Source organism: Lepisma saccharinum, chromosome 15 (genome assembly GCF_977018435.1).
Source record: "Lepisma saccharinum chromosome 15, izLepSacc3.1, whole genome shotgun sequence".
NCBI lineage: Eukaryota > Metazoa > Arthropoda > Insecta > Zygentoma > Lepismatidae > Lepisma > Lepisma saccharinum.
In genome coordinates, this window is record NC_139243.1 from 584,571 (window position 1) to 603,448 (window position 18,878).

At 40.0% G+C, this 18,878-nt stretch overlaps 1 protein-coding gene across 4 annotated transcripts in view; it reads right to left on the reverse strand.

Annotated features, from left to right (window-relative positions):
- Nmdar2 (glutamate ionotropic receptor NMDA type subunit 2) overlaps positions 1 to 18,878 on the reverse strand; it is a 416,257-nt gene that overhangs the window by 277,355 nt on the left and 120,024 nt on the right. The window contains exon 1 of one of the 4 annotated variants that reach the window (XM_083136499.1): positions 3,038 to 3,841. The exons of the other annotated variants lie outside the window; for them this stretch is intronic. Within the exon in view, the coding sequence (XP_082992625.1) occupies positions 3,038 to 3,356 (319 nt within the window). The 5' untranslated portion in view covers positions 3,357 to 3,841. Of the gene's footprint in view, positions 1 to 3,037; positions 3,842 to 18,878 lie in introns of those variants that run through there. 4 annotated transcript variants of the gene reach the window in all.

An 18,878-nucleotide genomic window follows, 5' to 3' on the forward strand; every position in this document is an offset into this window, starting at 1 on the left:
ACGCGTCCGAGTGCAGTGACTGACTTTAGGCCCATTACTTTACTAAACAGTGACTATAAGATTATGGCCAAAGTCTTAGCTAATAGACTGAAACCTATATTATCTTCCTTACTCAGTTCACAGCAAACATGTGTCAGTAAAACTCAAAATATATTTTCAACGGTGGCGGGTATACGTGATGTCATATCTTATTATGAAATGCAACAAACATCAGCTTGTGTACTATCCTTTGATTTTACAAAAGCTTTTGACCTTGTAATTCACCAATATTTGTTTGAAGTACTTCGAGCCTATCGCTTCAGTGAAGCTTTTATATCTGTTTTGCAAAGTTTCTATAGAAAGGCAACCTCCCGTCTTCTTATCAATGGATTCGTGACTCCTGCAATACACGTGACGAGATCCATTCGCCAGGGGTGCCCCTTGAGTATGCTTCTCTTCGCTTTGACCTTGGACCCGCTACTCCGATATATTCAGTGCCGAGCCCCACCCGCAGCGAGTGCTTTCCTTGAAACGCAAGTGTTTACATTCGCAGACGATTTATCAGCTTGTGTAACAACAACGAACCAGCTTCAAAATATACTCAATGCAATGTGTTTGTATTGTTCTGCCAGCGGAGCGGAAGTAAACATGACAAAATCAAAAGCTTTACCTGTTGGCAACTGGAAGCAAGAAAATCCGGACATAGGGATACAATATGTAAACGAACTCAAAATACTGGGCATTACTTTTCATACTCTCGAATCCAGAATGCTGGATCTAAACTGGACGAAAATTGTAAGTGAAATCAGGTTACAGTGCTATCAAATGAGAGGTAGACAACTCAATTTAATTCAGCGTGTTTGGTTCCTACACACTTTTATTTTTAGTAAATTAAATTATGTCGCTCAAGTGTTGCCAATCACACAGAAATATCTCCGACAAATAAAGTCTGCTGTGGGATGGTTCATGTGGTACGGACATTTTTTTCGGGTACCTTTCCCGATCATGTGCCAAACACAAATGACAGGTGGTCTAGAACTATGGAATATTGAAAATAAATGTAAGTCGCTATTTTTAGCTAGAAATTATAAATTGTACTTAAGCGAACAGTCGATTACATCAATGTGGTTGCGTATATTTACCGATACGTTGCCACCGCAAAATCCACCCAACTTGTCTCAACTAACAAAGCACCTTATGTATGTACGAATTTTTGTACAAGAATGGAGTTATGTGGAGTTTCCCATGGATTTGAAGGAGAATACTTTGTCCAAATATTTGTATGAACATTTTCAACGACAACTTATCTTGCAGCAGAGTCGAATAGAGAAAAAATTTCCTAATGTTATTTGGTCAAATGTATGGCAAAATCTCCACAAGCCTTTCCTTGACACGGACATACGAAGTTTGTGGTATACCCTGGTGCATGATCTCGTTCCAACAAATGTTCGACTAAATGAAATAAAAAGATTACCAACAAATGAGTGTCGACAATGTGGAGAGGTGGATACAAATGAACATCGCCTCACTACATGTAAAGGAATTCCAGAAATTTGGGCCTTTCTCATTATGTGCCTTGCCAAAATATGTCGTATATCGCCAAAATGCTTTCAAGCAAAAATATGTATATTACCAGACTTCAAACATTTCCCTGTGAAGAAACAAAATGCTATTGTGTGGCTAATAGCACATACAATATACTATATATATAGCAAAAAGTTTGAACCAAATATCACAATATATACAATGTATCTTAAAAGATCTAGATGGAAACAATCAAAAAAAACAAAATGTCAAATTGTCACAATATTTTGGTAAATATCTGGATGTAATGTAATTGTATGTATACATGTAGGAAAAAAATCCATTGATGTAAAAAGAATAGTGAAATAAAAAAAAAAAAAAAAAAAAAGTCGGTAACGCGTCTGACTACCATGCTCAAGGTCCCGGGTTCGATCCCCGGCCGGTTCAAATCCGGGAACTTTTCTAACGGTGAAAGCGGCCCCGGCGCCCACCCAGCGTCGAATAACATGGGTACCTGGGGGGTAAAGGCGGTCAGGGGCGTGAAGCTGATCACATCACCCCCACTCACGACCGGATCAAGAAAGTGTGGGGCGTTACCTCCACACCCCCTATACGCCTTCATGGCGTGGTGCTATGCACAGGGGAACACTTTACCTTTACCTTTACATAAAAAAATCAGTTATTTTTTTTATCATGGAGGGATAACGTTGAGATGGACCTAAAGAAAATCTGTAAGGATGGAAAAGATTGGATTGATCGTACACAGGATAGGGACAAGTGGAAGGCTTGCCTTGCTGCAACCATAAACCTTCGGGCTTAAGGAGGCTAGAGAGTTAGTTGGTTAGCTGTTTTTACGAAATGCCTATTCTATTCTACACACGATCTGGTCAAGTCGGCAGGTCATCTTACTGCCGTACGGAATATCGGAGTTCGATTCCCGGTGAGGAGGATTATCTGACAATGTTCCTGCGTAAAGTGGCTGTTGGACTCACCCAGCATCTCAATAGCTACGTATCGGCAACCATAGGGTGGTCAAGGCAGCTGGAGCATGGTGCTGATCACATCATCTTCACTGCGTATTTGTATGTATTGTTATTTTGCGTAGCTTTTCTGCACTTTAGGGTAATCCCTACGATAAGTAAACAGATGAAATTAATGAAAGGTTGGCAACAAAAAATACCCATGCCAAGGACGGGACTCGAACACGGGAACTTCAGTGACGAGATCGAAATTTGACCAATTGACGCGCTCGGCCAACGACCCGACAATTGTGGCCGTTATCACACGTTGCAGCGGGCAGAGAATAGTCCTTTGGATCCGGTTTCTATTCCCAATGGCCGTGCATTGAACAGTGCTTCTGATTCAACTTTAACCTGTAGGTCCAGTCCCAATTAACCCACATAATCTTTACGTGGGCCAGAAACAAACACAGGGGATGCCTTTGTCTTATTTTAACTACATTGATCTACGAAGCATGACGGTAGCAAAACAAGATTACAACATCTAGGACAACACACAACTGCAGACGACTTACCATTGGGCGTTGGTGTCGGTGACAGCATTTCCGACTTATAAGGCAGGGCATAGTGCTCAATGAACTTAAGTCCGGTCTTGTTAAGTGCCGTGAGACCCGTCGTGATGCTTCGCTGGTACTCGCGTCGCTTGAAGAGGCTGTGGGCCAGGATGATGCCGAAGGAGACTTTGGGAGTCTCTATCAAGGGCGGACGTGAGAAGTTCTTTCTGGGGGTCGGGGGTCTGGCGGTCGCCGGTTCGATGACGGTCGCGAGCAAGAGGACAGGGAGTGCCACGAGCACCATGATGGACAATCCCCTGGGACAGTTCGGCAGGAGCATTCTTTAAGGGGACATCTTTCGGGAACAGACGGAAACGGAAACGATTCGACCACTAAGTCAACTACAGAAGAGAGAGAGAAGAGAGGGGTCGAAACAACCCTCAAGACATCACTACGTGGCTTCCTCGCTGCGTACACAGGGGCGTATCCTCGGAACGATCGTGATGGGGGCACCGTTGGTCATTTTCCTGTCCAGTTCAAGGGATGTCTTGGTCCACGTATCCAGTTCATGGCGTATCAAGCGAATGTGACGTCAAGCGATTCCCTTTAAGGGCGTAGAACTTGATTGTCCAAGTAGGTACACATCCGAAGCCACACTCGCGACAATATCGTGACGTCCTTCAAAGGGGATGATAAAAGGGAACTCAGAATTTATTGTTGTTTGTTACTCGCAACGCACCGCTGTTACCATGACGCTTGCACCGGGATCCACGTGTCCTACGACCCCCAAACTTTGCTGCAGATGACCCCGTTCGACGCTGCTGCCCTCCGTGGCGACCTTAGGAACTTAGAGAGTGTCCTCTACAGCCGCGCCCTTCGCAGTCTCTCTCCACGGACGCCCTGGATATCTTCCCTCGCATCCACCGCGCACGCGCCGTCAATCTTAATTCTGCCTCTCTCCGTTTCCATGGCGACCATCTGTGCACATCCTTTGCTACCTGGATGCTGGGGGTGCCAGACGGAGCGCCAGAAGCGTCGGTTGCTTTCGTTTAATTCGGTATCGAAGGGGCGACAACCCCCTCGGACGCGTTGACTGGTCCTCTCGTCTCGGTAAAGGGGGAGACCGAAGTGCGGCGTCATCTGTCGCCCCGCTCTGGAAACTATCCACCCATTGCGAACGCTTTGAGTCGCATCCGCAACAGGGTGCTTCAAAACTAATACAGTCGAGTCCGATTATAATTAATCTTGTAATTACTGGGTAGGAGAGGTACGAGGTAATTGATCAAAAGCTTTCTAGAAGTCCACACACATACGACTTAACTATCTCACTCACTCTCTAGTCTTCATAAACCCGAAGGTTTATGGCTGCAGCAACGTAGACATTCCATCTGTCCCCATCCAGGGCATGATGAATCCAATCTTTTCCATCCTTACTGATTTCCTTTGGGTCCATCTCAATGTATTTCCTCCATCTTCGTCTTGGCCTTACTACAGGTCTCTTACCAACAAGAATCCTGTAAACTCTTCTTTCCTCTCCCATTCGTGCCACATAGTCTGCCCACCTAAGACTTATTGATTTAATTATTCTAATAATATCTGGGCTGTATTACAAGGGCTGTTGTTAATGGTCCAAGGACCCATAAATTCTAATGTGTTCTATTGGGTTCCGCAACAGGAGCCAGGACCAACAATTTAAATTGGTCCCAATTTGCGTATTGTTTCATTTCAATTCGGAACTTGGGCCGTATTTAAATTCATCCAAAAATTAAGGTTCGTGGACCGAAAAGAAATACTTTAGAGATTAAAATGTTCTATACGGTCCAGAATCCATTTACGCTTGCTGATATTCTCTTCTGGACCGGAATAGCATTTATTTAAAATTCCCGGACCTTTAATTGGTTCAATATATTCGAAGTCGGTAGTGACAGAGGAAATAGAAGCCTCGAGACAGAAGTAGTTTCACTGGCAAAGAATCTTGTCTTGACGTGTTGTCACAAATCCACAATGTTACTCGATTTTCTTCAACATTTTACAACCGTACAGGGGAAGAGAAACAGGAAAATCAAAGATTTTTCTTCCTTATAATCACGACGATGAAGATAAACTGCTGAAATTGGGTGATCAAAAAAATTGCAAAAGTAGGAGTTATGCCTACATGAATTGACATGATAATGTTTGAAATTTGCTTTGGATTTTTATATTAATTGCTTCATCAATTTATCATTAAATTGATGATAAATTGATGAAGCAATTAATATAAAATTCCAAAGCAAATCAATTTATCATTAAATTATGGCCGCGGTGGCTCAGTCGGTAACGCGTCTGACTACCATGCTATAGGTCCCGGGTTCGATCCCCGGCCGGTTCAAATCTGGGAACTTTTCTAACGTTGGAAGCGGCTCCGGCGCCCACCCAGCGTCGAATAACATGGGTACCTGGCGGAAACCCTGGGGGGTAAAGGCGGTCAGGGGCGTGATGCTGATCACATCACCCCCCACTCACGACCGGATCACGAAAGTGTGGGGCGTTACCCCCACACCCCCTATATGCCTTCATGGCGTGATGCTATGCACAGGGGAGAACTTTACCTTTATTTTACCTTTTTATTTATCATTAAATTAACTAAATTAGAGAAAATATATATTTTAAACAATAGAGGATAATGAATTTTTAGCTGGTGAAGTTGCAAGAACAGAATTTTCAGAAGGTGTGACATACCTTCGAAATGGATTAGGTCATGCTGTGAGTAAAGTAAAAAATATCCTGTGTATAGTATTTTACAGCAATTGATGATATTTCTTGCTGTTGATCTGCGGGAAAGAAAGGGGAACGGAAATGGTGTAGATAGCAGAAGGTGATATAGAAGGAAAGAATAACAGGTAGAATGAATGAATGAAGTAGATTGAAAGGAACAGAAGAGACACATAGATGAAATAATTGAGAGAGAGATGAACGAAAATAATGGGACAAAGAATGAATGAAGTGAATTGAAACGAAGGGAAGATGTAAGATATATAGAAGAAAGAAGGAGAAGAACAGAGGAAGGTGAACTGAAACGAGAGCGACTAAGAAAGAGAAGCAGAAGGAAAGAAAGGGGTAGATAATAACAGGTAGAGAGAATGAGTAAAGTAGATTGAAAGAAGGAAAAGAAAGAGAAGAGAATTATAGAATAAATAATAAGAGGAAAAATATGAACGCAAACGAGGGCAGTAAGAAATATAAGCAGAGAAAAAGAACTGTACATAGAGAGAAGGGAACCTGGTGAGTAACGATAGATTATACAGTAAAACCTGTCTATCCCGGAACATGATAGTTCCGAGCAAACTTTTCCGTCTTAACAGTTTTCCTTCTTTTACAGGGTTGACTTTAAATACAGTATAGAGCGTTGCAGGAAATAATGGAAAGACAGATTTACATTTCGTATTACTTACAATGTAGAGTACTAATGCATGTACGTAGTACATGAATAAAAATGCGATAGATACATCAATTTCATCATATCACTCATTCCCATCTTCGCAAATTAGCCAAAAGTGGCACAAAAAGCGAAGTAAAATGGACACTCACAAACATCCATGCCTATGCCAGGATTCGAACCCGGGACCCCTGGCGTCGTAGCGCGATGTACATAGAGGGAAAGAGAAAGATTGAAAGATGGAATAAGAGAGGTGAAGAAAGATTGAGATAAAAGTGAAGAAAAAAGAAAGAAACAAGAAAAATAGAAAGATGACGAAAGAACAGAGGAGAAATAGACAAAGAAAGGCGGAGAAAGAGGGTAAGAGATGCAAGAAAGAAACGGAATCGTAACAGCTATGAGTATTGTAGCGCATTCTTTCATATCGACAATTTTACCGATAAGCGAGTGGCAACAGAGGCGTGCTCCACTTACTGTATTGCACTGTTTTCTTGCGAGCGAAAAAATAAAGGAAGAAATTTCCGTCTTACTGAGAATAAAAACATCTCGTTGGTCTTTAAATGGTGTTCCGTTTCCGCCTTAAGCAGGCCATTTTCAGGTATAAAATCGGTCCGTTCTGGGGACTTTTTTTCTGTATTTACAGGTTTCCTTCTTATAGAAGTTCCGGTATATGCAGTTTTTACTGTATATATATATATATATATATATATATATATATATATATATAGAGAGAGAGAGAGAGAGAGAGGAAGAGAGAGACAGAAGCTATCCGCTTAACTCGGACTCTGCTTGATTGCTAAGTGTTGTTTACCCACTATGCGCGAGCGAGGGGAGGGGGTGATGAAGCTGCTTGAGCGTGGAATGAAGCCGGATCTCTGAAACACATCGCAAAAACCAGAGGAGCTGTTTGCTCAGGCCGGCCTCGTGCCTGCAATCCGGAGGTTTTTTTTTTCACGATATTCAAATAACGCATTACCTTCGTATTCAATCTGCTTTTATTTACATTCCCTTTGGGGCACGCTGAAAGAAAACACGCCACTGAATCTCGCAAACAAAATGGTGCAGCACAACTAATTTGAGCGTGTTACATGACACCACAGTTAGTGCTTTGTAAGCTCAACACAGTATACGAAGCCTTACTTCTAACAAGGCCGGTGCAGAAACCTTCTTCAGATGCAACGTCACCATTAGTAGGTATCTATACCAAAATGATACCAACTGCATCCCAGTCACACTACATCATCACATTGCAATTACCACACTTACACACGCACACTAAATACGATATTCAAACTATGTTGGTTTCACATATATTGAACGAGGGCCTCCCCGGTGGAGGCACATAGTGGTTCCGATCCCACTTTAAACAGTAGGTCCAGTCCCAATTAGCCTTACTGTGCATACAGTGGACTTAAAACACCAAATCAATCAATCAACCATATATTGAACGCACGTTTACGCCTGTGATGTTTATATCCTATTGCTACCCATGAGCTAAGTGATGACGTTGAATGCAACAAGAGTCTCTGAGCAGGCCTTTATATTAGAAGGCATCGTTCTTACACCAAACGTCTTAAAGCATTGTAATGAATAGAAACATTTCTTTACACGCAAATACCACAAGTCCCAAGATGAAATTTGGTAGACCTGTAAGACACTGGCTGCATGAAGTTACCCGATTGGTCAGCGCATGCCAACATAACGTGGTTTCCATAAATTCACTCTGGGGAATAGAAGGCAATGGATGAATGAATTGTTGTTTTGTAAGTCCACTTTATGCACAGATAATCAGGACTGGACCTAGCTACAGTTAAAAGTGGTATCCAAGCCACAGTGGAATGTGCCACCACCGGGTATCGAACCTGGATACTCTTGATCACAAGGCAACGACGTTACCACTACGCCATCAAAGAGGCCAAGAAGAGAGAGATGAGACGAAAGTAAGGAAATAAAAGATAACGGAATGAAACGGAAAGAGATGGAAAAGAAATGAATAAAGTAGATGGAAATGTGAGAGAAGAGATAAGAAAAGAAGCGAAATGGTAGTGGAGAAGGGATGAGAATAAAATAGAAGAAAGTAAGATATATATGGAAGACAATGGATAATAAAATAGCAGGAGAGAAGGGATGGGAGGAAAGGACGGAAGAACTCAGAGTGGAGAGCAGTAGAAAAGGAATGGAATAGAAGAAGACAAGAAAGAAGGACGAGAATTGAAAAGAAAAGACTACAGAAGGGATGCGAACTGATGAGAAAAAGCAGAGGAGAAGGGATGAGAATGGAAGACAAGAAAAAGGAGACTGAGAGAGATGCAAGTATAGTGAGCCTAGAAGCTCATGAATGAAACGTGCAAAATAAACCAAACAATAAATGGCAAAGTTGGTGACAGAGGAACAGTGCAGGGAGCAAGCGGAACGAATTGAATATATTCATGTTTAGAAATGTTACGTCTTCTGGGACGGTTAGTTAAAATGATCTTCCTTCGAGGCTTGAAGAGCGTGAGTGGAGAACGAGAATCGATACGAGCCGAGATTATGATAAATACATTCTGCTTATACTCGAGACGTGTCCATTCTCCGTGGCATAGTGGTTAGCATAGCACGCTAAGATGTCTGTGGTCCCTAGTTCGTATCCCGGCATTGGTGTGGATGGTCTTTGGTAGTGCGTCTCATCAGTTTCATCATATCATTCATCCTCATCTTCACGATCAGCCAAAAGTGGCAGAAAAGTGAAGTAAAATCAACCAATCGGTACATAGAGACGACGAAGCAGCCGATGCAGACGGCGCGCTCTTGTTTACCTTCTGGCAGCCACAACGTTTCGTTGTTCCCTCCTTGACACTTGGCACGAGGAGTGGGACGAAGTAAATGGGAAACAAGCTTCGACCATTGGTGCATTGCGTTCCTCGTACCGTCCCTCCCGACGAAAAAAGTTGCTCTAACTCCCGAACGAAATAAAACAACTGAACCACAAACAATTTCGTAGGGCAGTATATGTTTCCTGTGAATTATTGAAAAAAAAAATGGACCGAAACTAAGTCATTATACATGTATATTATTTTTTTCATTTATTTGCACACACGCACTGTATATAGGTATTTCGTCATGTTTTCGTTTTGTGATTTTCTATGTGTAGAAGTAGTTTTTTTTATATAGTTTATTTCGTAGCTTATTTTTAGTTCCGTAGTGTCTTATAATCTTCATGTATAATAATGTACCTAGGTACTCTGCTACATCTTTCCTTGTCGGGTCAGGTGGTAGATCAGTATTTGCTGAACCTGGTCCAAGAATAAAGACCATTGAATTGAAAGTGTCGTGTCTGTGATGTCATTTTAAGTGTTCGGCATATTTTTGTTGACTTTGCTTTCCTCAGACAACTGTTTATCATCCCTGTTGAGAGACGACAGTTTTTTAACAAACGTTTTTAATTTTTTGAGAAGAGCTGGTCTCTTCCACCGTCTGTGAGGAAGCTTATAATACATTCTGACTTTTTAATGTATTGTGTTTGTCTTGTATAGGTCTTTTTACAACGTGACGCCTTTAGCGTTTCCCAAGGGGCTTTTTACACCCCTTTCTTAGGTAAGAATTTTAGATAAGGGGCGATTTTCCCGTATACATTGAAGGGTGAAAAATGGCCTAAAATGCCGACGCATCCAACAATTTTAGCCGCCCCCTTGGCGGAGTGGTTAGCGCATAGGTCTACGATTTAAATATTTTAAATATATGTACCATTTAATTGAATTGAAGTTGAATATTTTGATACATTAGAATATCACAGCTCCTTTATATTATTAATATATTTATGTGTGTATGTGTGTGTGTGGGTGGTGGTAGGTCATAATACGTAAAGGTTAAGATAGAGAAAGCGTCATCTTGTGTACCCTTGAATTCTTGGAAAGTTCGACTTGAAAACCGGGAAATATACTTGAATTTTATCATGGTCCTAGAGTGGCCACTTTCATGGGGCCTAACTTTCAGGGGCAGAATCAATCTTGCGACTTACCATTGGGAGGCTGGAAGAAACTTGGAACTTAAGATCAGAATCAAACTTGGGATTTAACTTTTTGGGGCAGAATCAAACTTGGGACTTAAGTTTCGGAGACAGGAAAGGATCGACAAGTTTTCCATCCCGCAAAAAGTCCAGAACTATTTCGCTAAATAAACTACTTTTGCGCAATCATAAAATATATTTTTCAATACTTAGCTACTCAGGACCCAGGAGGTTGAGAAAAGTACCTTCATTTTTAAATTTAGTAACCTGAAACATTTGTGGGGCAAGTGCCCCCCTTGTCCCCGCTAAGTTACGCCTTTGGTCACTTTGAACCACTTTTAACTTTTTGAGAAGAGCTGGTCTCTTCCACTGTCTGTGAGGACGTTTTTAGTGTATTTTTACGTTTTAATGTGTTATGTTTGTGCTGTGCAGGACCCTCTCAACCTTTCACTTTCAACATTTCCAAAGGGGTTTTTACACCCCTCCATGAACTGTTACGTTAGAATTTTAGATAAGGGGCCATTTTCCCCACGTACATTATAGGGTGCCAAATGGCCACGTGCCGACGTAACCAACAATTTTCATAAATTCATTCGATTCAGAAACACCTTCACATGTCTCGTCAACATATCATTCGCACCCACACGATTCCGTTTTATTAAACATGTACAATTTTCCAATCTCGAACAGATTCAAAGCAACGGCTGTATATTTGCGGTATCTGGATGAACACAGGAAGGAGAATTTGGGAACCAATATTTATCCTGGGTTCTTGAACAAAGGTTTGTAGTTTCAATTTTCAGGAACCCTGGGTAGTCATACTTTCTCCTTGCGATCAAATACCGGATACAAACGTCATATTGACAGCGCTTGTTTGGAGAGTCAACGCAGCGGCGAATGCCAACCGACAGGTAGATAAACAGAAGGGTCATGGCACTAAGTGCAGCGAACATGATGTGCTGCATGACAAGCAGACATTAGCAGAGTTCGATTCAAGCGAAAGGAGAGGACCAGCTCCGGTTCCCCGACAAGTCTAAAAAACCTTGAAATATCAGGGATTTTTTTTTTTGGTAAAAGATAACATCTTTGTAGTAGTGCACTAAAAGTAGGTTTTTGAACAAAGAAAGAAAGAGAGGACAAGAAATAAATTTAAAACTTAAAACTTGTTGTTGACAAACTATACTTCAGATTAACATACTGATTATTACCACTAGTTACAGTACAATTCGAATTATTTCTATGTAGAAATCTACTACAATAGATAGGCAAAGGTAAAGTTCGCGTGCATGTAGCACCGTGCCATTTAGGGGACATGGGAATACGGCCCCACACATTCTCGATTGCGGCCATTTTTTAGGTGATGTGATCAACACCACGCTCCGGCTGCATTTACCCCCCCCCCCAGGGTTGTCCCCATGTACACCTTGATTTATGCAGGGACTTACCGCTTTCTTCTTTTGTGCTTGTTTGGTAAATACTTAATGGAACCAATGCATTTGTTACCAAGGTAAGGTAAAGCTACCCCTATGCGCATGCACAAATGCCATGAAGGCATATGGAGTGATATGATATCCAGATCACGGGCCACGGGATTCGAACACGGGTCTTCCACGTGGTAAATTTTACTGTATTTATGTATTATGTATTCAGAACTTTAATTTTTTTTATATAAAAAATGATTCTTTGTCAATCATTAGTAGAGCTAGGACTTTTAGGTGCAAAAATGGGTGTCACTTGGAAACTATCTTAGGGTTGGGATAATCACAAAGTTTTCCATCGCATAAAAATAGTGTCCAGGATTATTTGATAAATACATTTGAAAAATCACAATTATTACTCTTTATTCATTTGTTCCTCAAGTGCCAGGAGGATCATAAAATATATTCAACTTGTAAATTTTAATTAATATATAAATTTGGGAGAGGGCAAGAGCTTCCCTTTGCCCCCACCAGGTTATGCCTATGCTTACATTCACACATAGTGAACATAAATTTTGAATATTGTAGCTTGAAATGTAATGTACTTCAGGCTTTGTGCTAAATACATAAGCATTTTTAATAAGATTTACTTTTAATGTCATTTTTTGCAAATGATTTTTTTATCACCCTGTCTCTGAACCGCCCATCCCAATTTTTCCATCTGGCATTAGTACACACTCTGAGCTACCTACATATAAAATTGTGGGGAAATTGAAGGGGGGGCATTGCATGAAATTCGCTCTTGAAATTAGTCATTTATTTTTCTAAAAAAATACATAAAACTATATATAAAAATACATGTTTATTGATGCATTTATCTGAAACATTATTTAAATGAAAGCTTATACTATTGTGAACAAAATAAAACAAACTTGAATTTCTTCGGCAAACCCGAGGGAAGATACGATCGTTTATAACCTAATGCGTGTCATTCAAAGTGGAGCTGCATGTGGCGTACAGGGAGTTCTTAAAAAGCTCGTAACTTCTGAACCCCTTGACCAATTTTAAAAAAGTTGTCATTTTTGTAATCAGCATCAAAAGTTCTATAAGCATACCGAATTTCATCAAAATCGGGGATGGTGGGTGACATTTTTATAAATTCTGGATGATTTGACATGGAATGACCCATGAGTCACTTTTTTTACCCATTTTCACACAAAAAAATTTAAGGTGCAGCACCTAAAATTCCTAGCTCTGATCATTAGTCAATGCATGGCAAGCATCACATAAAACCTCTGCCCAGATACTTCCTTTCCTCCCCGTCAATTAGTGATGAGTTTCCCGTCTCATTATTACCTTTACATGTGAAGTAAATACTCCAGTGGTTAAGTGGGATCTAAGCGTGCATTTAGCCGAAACATAGTGACCTTCTTATCAGACATATATACTCTAATTGCCCTCACGATTCGGTCTGGAAAATCTTGAAAAATCAGGTAATTTTGTTTTTCTATTAATTTCCTAACCAAATTTTAATTTGTAATATCATTTTCAAAATGATCCTCAAATTATTGTAACACTATACTTGTGCTTTTACCAAAAATTAGTTGTTCGTATGAAGAATGATTTACGTATGGATAATTTCCTGCACAATACCACGGTGGCTACTCGCTTCATGAATTATTGCCTCCGTTAATTCTTCATGAATATTCTCCGTGGATTGAGAAATTGCAACTTTTATTAACCCAAATCCCATTGAATTTACACATATTATAAAATGCTCTGAGGCACGTTTTCACAGTTAACTTTTATTCTTATCGAGGAAGGAAAATAGAACTGAATTCTCTCAATCCGTTTACTTTTTTAGTACAATCTTTCTGGCGGACGGTAGATATTGCAAGATAAATACGTATCTTCAAGTTGATTAGCTAAAATTTGAGTTTGAAATTCTTGTACCATTTGTGACTTGCGTTTGAAGATGTGTTTCGAGTCTGAGTATGTGAAATGACAAATGTAAACTCTGTACTTTAAATATTTGGTAAATTTCTCGTAAGGGACAGACGGCTGAAATTTGCTACTTCATTTAATTTGAATATTCGTACTTACGTATTCTGCATTGAGAAACATTGCTGAAGGTGGCATTTCGCTTATTTCACGGAAATAAGCTCTATTTGCGACATATCGAGTAAGTTTTCTTCGTTTCCTTTTGCCTTCGGTAACAAGGAAAATGGCGGTCACAGTTTCACTACCTTACTCGGCATGCAGTGTTTCCACCCCACTACACCCAAAAATACCTACGTAGCCCCACGAACCATTGACGCATAGCCCCACGAGCCTTTTCCGGTAAGGTTAGGTAGGGTCACGTATAGGTTACAATAGTTAAAAATTGGTTTCGAAAAAAATATGCGTAGCCCCACACACCACTGACACATAGCCCCATGAACCATTTCCGGTAAGGCTAGGTTAGGTAGGGTCACGTATAGGTTACAATAGTTAAATATTGGTTTCGAAAAAAATATGCGTAGCCCCACACACCATTCTCGCATAGCCCCACGAACCATTGACACACAGCCCCACGAACCGTTTGCGTAAACGTACCTTCTTCAGTTACAAAAAACACGTGTTTGGAAACACTGACCGGGATTACGTCATCACACACAGGCTACATCCACCTGGAAGTAAATGGATGCAAGAGCTTTCGTGCATCGGTCACACATTTATATCGAAAAATAGATGATTTACCGGCAAAATTCAATGAACGATGCGAGAAAACACTTCCCCGAACTTCCACAAGTATAAAGAAACTGCATTCAGTAAGTAATTTTTATTGTAAATTTGAAGAAATCAGTTTGTCCGATACGAGAAATTTACCAAATATTTTAAAATATGTACCATTTAATTGAATTTGAATTTTTTGATACATTAGAACCTCCCAGCTCCTTTTGATTGTATTTGATTGTATTAAAATTATTCAGTGTTTAGTGAAGCTGTGTTTGTATTATATTATTTTTGTATTTAAAGTCATGCTTCATTTACTTTCATATGGATTTGATATTTGTACAATTTGTGTAATTAATCTTAGTGTTCATCGACTATTGTGCGATGTATTATATGGTCGTATTTGGAAGTATTTAGCGATACTCTGTTGTGATTGTACTATATTGTTTGTATTTTGTTCTGTATCTTTTTCTTTGTATTTTGTAATTCTGTAATTTTTAAAATGTATATTTTTTCTTTATTATAAGTGTTTTTAATATGATCTTTATTATTGGAACATTATGTTCTGTTAAGGATCTTTGCGAAATAAATAAATATATTTGTGTGTGGGTGGTGGTAGGCGGTAATACGTAAAGGTTGAAATAGAGAAAGCGTCAACTTATGTACCCTTGAATTTTTTGGAAAGTTCGACTTGAAAACCTGGAAATATACTTGAATTTTATCATGGTCCTAGAGTGGCCACCCTCGGTGAGCTGATTAAGAAATATGTCGACAACGAAAGAGTTTTCACTGTGCGACTCATTTGTTTTGCAATCCAGCTGTGTTACAGAAGACGTCTTTTCTTTCATGTAGATGTGACATGCCTGATGAATCCTCTGTGGAGAAATCGTTTTCCACGACGAGAAAACAAAAATCTTCTTACGGAATCGGATGAATAACGCCTGACTGACAAGCAATCCTTTGCGGGAGTTTGCTAATTGTTCAGCTCTATCGACGCTGTACTTCATCACACTGCACTGTATGGTTACAGTACGGTACATACAGAACAGTGGGACTGAACCTACAGTTTTAACCCTTCGTTGGGTGTTTCAAAGTAACGTTGTTGGTATACGTGTTATCGTGGAGCCCATGTTAGAATTGTATCGACTTTTGTCATTTCTTCGTGTATCTTTCTACATTCATCATATTAAGAATAGATTTTAAATATTTTTTGCCTAATATATATCACTTAGATATTCTTGTATTGCAATATTACTGATTATTTATTATGAGAGACAACTTCTCAAGAAAAACTTAACTATTTTTATAATTTTATTTGGAATTTAGATGTTAACTAATTTGCATGACATTAGTAATGAATTCCGTACTTTATTACTGGATGACCAGAGGGATGTGCATTCTAACTCGTAGTTTCAATCCATCCAATGAGGAGAAAGGACATGTTTAACAATGTACGGTATGTAATTTTGCTTTCCGCTCCTCATTTGTTTTTATTTTACTCCCGCTGGGAACGTCTTGTGAGAAAACTGAATTGTGGGAGCAGGAATTCATAGCGGCATGGTCCATGTCGACTCGCGACAGCGAGGAAAACATTTCAGTTAACCTACTCAGACATAGGCATTTGCATAATTCAGGAGTGTGTTCAAATGGGTTGCCATTATTGTATATAGTATGTCACTGCATTAAAGGATCTGTATTATGTAAAACACGTGCCCGTAGTTTCAACCCATGGTAAAGCGTCCATATGGCGCAAGCCCAAGAGAGAATCGCCACAGGACACTTAAATTACGTTCGTCTTCATATCGTCATCACTGTTCAATGATTCCTCAACGGCATTATTTTCTGGGCAAGGGGTTCCGGGTTCGATTCCCGGTTTTGGCACATGGTGCTTCGCAGCCCACTGTAAACTGTAGGTCCAGTCCCGATTAGCCTTACTGTGCATAATACACCAAATCAATCACTCTTCTGGGCCCTGAGAATCGAACATTCTACCGTTTTCTCTTACCTTATCACTTGGTTCGGCAAGCAATGCTCGGATCTGCTGTTCCTCATTCGTGACGATTATCAGATTTCAGAGTTCTTTTTGCCAGAACCAGTAGCATTAATACAGCGCGAATTCAGTGAGCACAGAAATATAATATGTTTGCAGAAAATGGATACGCGGTTCATTTAAGTGTGACCGTGACGCTCACAAAACACGGACCGTCATCAAAGTGAAGCGTCTACTCAGACAGTGCAACAACCTATAACTGACATCATCTGGCCATGGACATTACACAAGACCAGAAAGTGGTAAAATGTTTTGGGCCTGAGAAACTTAGAATTATATCCTGGGGTGAGCGCTGAGCTCACACGTATACAAGTGATATATTGAGATGGGATTCACACCATTTTTCATGGAGATCGTATCCGGGATAGGAATGCCCACGAAATCCGGATAAGAATATCCAGATTTCAAATTATCCTATAGGCATTTCGGATGCAACATGCGGGCAATTTGGATATCTCAATAAACGGAACATTTTGGATATTCTAATAATACGGACAATTCTGATATCCTAATAATCCGGATATCAGAATATCCGATATCCGGATATTTGAAATACGGATAGAAAATTATCCGATATCCGTTACCACTATATCAACGGTGAAGCCCAAGCTTACATTTACGATATATTGTTACAATACGAATGTAATATAAGAAAAAAATAGGATTTAGCTACATATTACTAGTATTGATAAAATAATTGACACAAAATAAAAATGACAAATAACAGAAGTATGTAAGAATTTAATCGAAGGTTCCATTCTAGGGTCTACAGTTTTCTTCATGCATTAGAAACGGTCCCGTGTTCGAATCCCTGCCTGGGCATAGCTGTTCTTTATTACTGTAATAGTAACCAGTGGCAACAGCCTTCGAGGGTCAAGGCCTACCTAGCGACTGCCGTCCTCACCCACACCAGAGGAGGCAGAACATCCAACCTGTTACCTGAACCCCCAGTCGTTGTTGTTGGTACTTCATGACCGGGTTATGCTACTCATTAGTAGGTCACCCATTTCCTCACGATGGTAGGTGGCTACCGGTCCCACATACAGGCTGAAATCTCAAGAGGAAAGTTGTTACGCTTCCACAGGAGACTTCCGTACCCTTAGCCCAAAGCTTGCGCCTTAGAACTCACGGCCACGGTGCGCGATTCTTTGTGAGTGATCTGTCATCATACTCATCTTCGTGATTAGCTTAGAGTATACTTCCGCCATAGATCTTAAAATAAACAATTTGTCTATTGTCAGGAGTAACACTGCCAGAAATCTTGGTCTGGTCTTGGACGAAACAATGGACTGGTCAGAACACGTAAAGACGCAATGTATGAAAGCTTAAGGAACACTCAGAAGTCTAAATCGTTTCCGTGACTTCCTCCCTGTTGAATGCAAGCTAAGACTCATCCAAGCATTAATATACTAATTCTTTGACTATTGTGATAATATTTACGGCCCTCAACTCTCGCAAAAGCTCAGTGTAAAAATACAAATGGTGCAAAATGCCTGCATCAGATACATTTTGCAACTAAAAAGATCCGATCGTATTGTTGAGATTTTAAACAACAATCAGGTTTTTAGTATGGCAAACAGAAGGAAAATGCACTAGCTCTGTTTCGTCCGCGGTATATTAGCAGAAGGTATACCGCAGTATCTGTTCGAAAAAATGCATTCTCGTAGGGATATCCATGAATATGCTACCCGCAAGCGGAACAATTTCGATTTACCCCATCACTCTACCACGGCCTACAAATCATCTTTCTCCTTTTCGGCTCCCAAAGCATGGAATGCATTGGCTGCAAACATCGCATGTTTAACGAACCCCGTAAATTTCAGAGGTAAAGTAAACGATATATTGTTAATGGAACAATGGCAGAGTCGCGGCACATAATGAAGGTATCAAGTCACTACATGAAATTGTATTTTTATTATTATGTATTACTTTTGTCTTTTATTATTACTTATTATTTTGTCTTTTGTATTTCTATTAATCACTTTGTCTATTCATTTAGTATTGTGTATCTCTTACAAGTATATTTATTATTTTACATGTAGCTCACTGCTCCACGTGCAGTTTATTATATATGTAACATTACATTGACAAGGGTTAGGTGGCAGAACAGCCTATAGGCTGATCCTCGCCCGCTTAATAAAGAAATTTATTATTATTATTATATAGCGGTAAAGCGAAGTTAAATAAACCAAATCAATGATTAGAAACGGGATGGGACAAGTTTCAATATACATTTTTAAGTGAACAAAATAATTCCAACGAATTTTAGTTTTTGG